This window comes from Bombus huntii, chromosome 2 (assembly GCF_024542735.1).
Source record: "Bombus huntii isolate Logan2020A chromosome 2, iyBomHunt1.1, whole genome shotgun sequence".
Lineage (NCBI taxonomy): Eukaryota > Metazoa > Arthropoda > Insecta > Hymenoptera > Apidae > Bombus > Bombus huntii.
In genome coordinates, this window is record NC_066239.1 from 5468948 (window position 1) to 5470790 (window position 1843).

Sequence of the window (1843 nt, forward strand, 5' to 3'; positions counted from 1 at the left end):
GACAGAAGTTTAAGACGATGATTTGTAAACCGGATTACAAACATCTTATACGCATATTGTTCTTCTATTGGGTTTTCTCTTTGGAATAATATAGCTGTATGCTTAACCTTCGTAACCTCAGACCGTCAGTTGTCAAATACAAACAATATAGGAGTTATAACAGTTAGTTACCGCTTAGCACTTGTAAACAGTGGGCATTAGTTTAAGTCGATCTGTGTAAAACCTGAATATGAGTACAGTTTTTGAACATTTTGATTCTGGAATGTGAAAATCATTGTTTAGTGTACCTTTTATTCCTTAAAATTCATTTAAATAGAAACAGACTATGGGTAAATGAAAGAATTTATTTGAAAACGAAAGGGAACAAATCGTAAGGCTGTGAAAGCAAAGTAAAAACTTCACCGAAATAGGAAATATAGTGAACAGGTCAGAAACGGCTTGTAAGCAAGCTTGGTATAAATTTTTAAAGGCAGGCATGTATTGCGATCAACCGAAAAACGGAAGACTACAGAAAACAACGCCAAAAATGGATCACCGGATTCATCGATTGAGCGAAAAGGATCGTTTTCGTAGTGCAAATAATATTGCTGCGGAGATAAACTATAAAAACGATACACAAATTAGTGCTAGAACTGTTAAGAGAAGATTAGAAGACTTTAACTTAAGAGGACGAAAACCCCCAAAAAAACCACTACTGAGTTCTAGGAATCGAAAAAGACGACTTGCATTTACTAAAGCTCATAAGCATTGGACAAGTGAAGATTGGCAAATGTTATTGTTTTCAGACGAATCGAAATTCAATCGCGTCTCTTCTGACGGGATACGGCATGTTAGACGTCGAATTGGCGAAAGTTTGAAAACACAGTGCGTTTTAAAAACTCTTAAACATGGTGTTGGGAACGTTATGGTGTGCGCGTGTTTTTCTCGAGGTAGTCCTGGTCCGATATGTCGTATCAATGGAATTACGGATCGTTTTCAATACATGGACATACTGAATGGATGATTTTATTTTTCAAAATGATAATGATCCGAAGCACACGGCTCGGGTTGTGAAATAGTGTTTTGAAGAAGAAAATATTACCGTGTTGCCGTGGCCGTCGTAATCACCAGACATTAATCCAATCGAGAATTTATGGAGCATCATAAATGTTGAAGTGGTTACCACTTCTAAGAAAACTCTACATCTGGTCCTTTTTAGTTTTCTCAAGCACTGAAGCCATCGACAGCGCGTAGACAAAAGACTGCGACGAAGTCAGGCCATAAACAGTAGACAGGCGACGTTGGATTCGGGGTTTTCAGTTATTAGGTAACACAGCTAGCGTGCGGATCTGGACCAGCTCAAATTGTATTTTTACTTATTACACTTCTATTTAAATATATTTTTCTACCTTACAATTTATCCACGTGTTTTCTCTGTTTACACACCGAATAACCTCAACAATAAAAAAGACAGTACAAGGTTATAAAGCGAAAAATTTAAATGAACTTTACAATTGAAACAGCTTGGAGTAATATTACGGTAGATCAATGTAAAAAATTAATAGATTCTATGCCAAGAAGATGTACCGAAGTGATAAGAAATAACGAATATTGGACAAAATATTGAATTTAAACAAAAAGTGTGTATATTTTCTTACCAAAAATTAATATTTTACAAATACAAATTACGCGACGTACCTCAGAGCAACAAGGATCGATAAGGATCTAACCGCGAGGGTCGTGAAATCCGATCTTCTACTCGAAGAAAGAAGCATCGATGCGGCTGTGGACTCGGCCGAGAAAAACAGCGCAATGGCGGCCTGGAAACAATGGAGGTCCAAGCCTCAACAGAACAAAGATGGCG

General features: G+C 37.2%; 1 protein-coding gene across 1 annotated transcript; it reads left to right on the top strand.

Annotated features, from left to right (window-relative positions):
* The first annotated feature begins 325 nt into the window (after positions 1 to 325).
* On the top strand, positions 326 to 1003 carry LOC126878199 (transposable element Tcb2 transposase). The gene is made up of 2 exons (XM_050640758.1): positions 326 to 329; positions 411 to 1003. The coding sequence occupies exons 1-2, from the start codon at positions 326 to 328 to the stop codon at positions 1001 to 1003; spliced, it is 597 nt and encodes a 198-aa protein (XP_050496715.1).
* Positions 1004 to 1843: the final 840 nt, after the last annotated feature.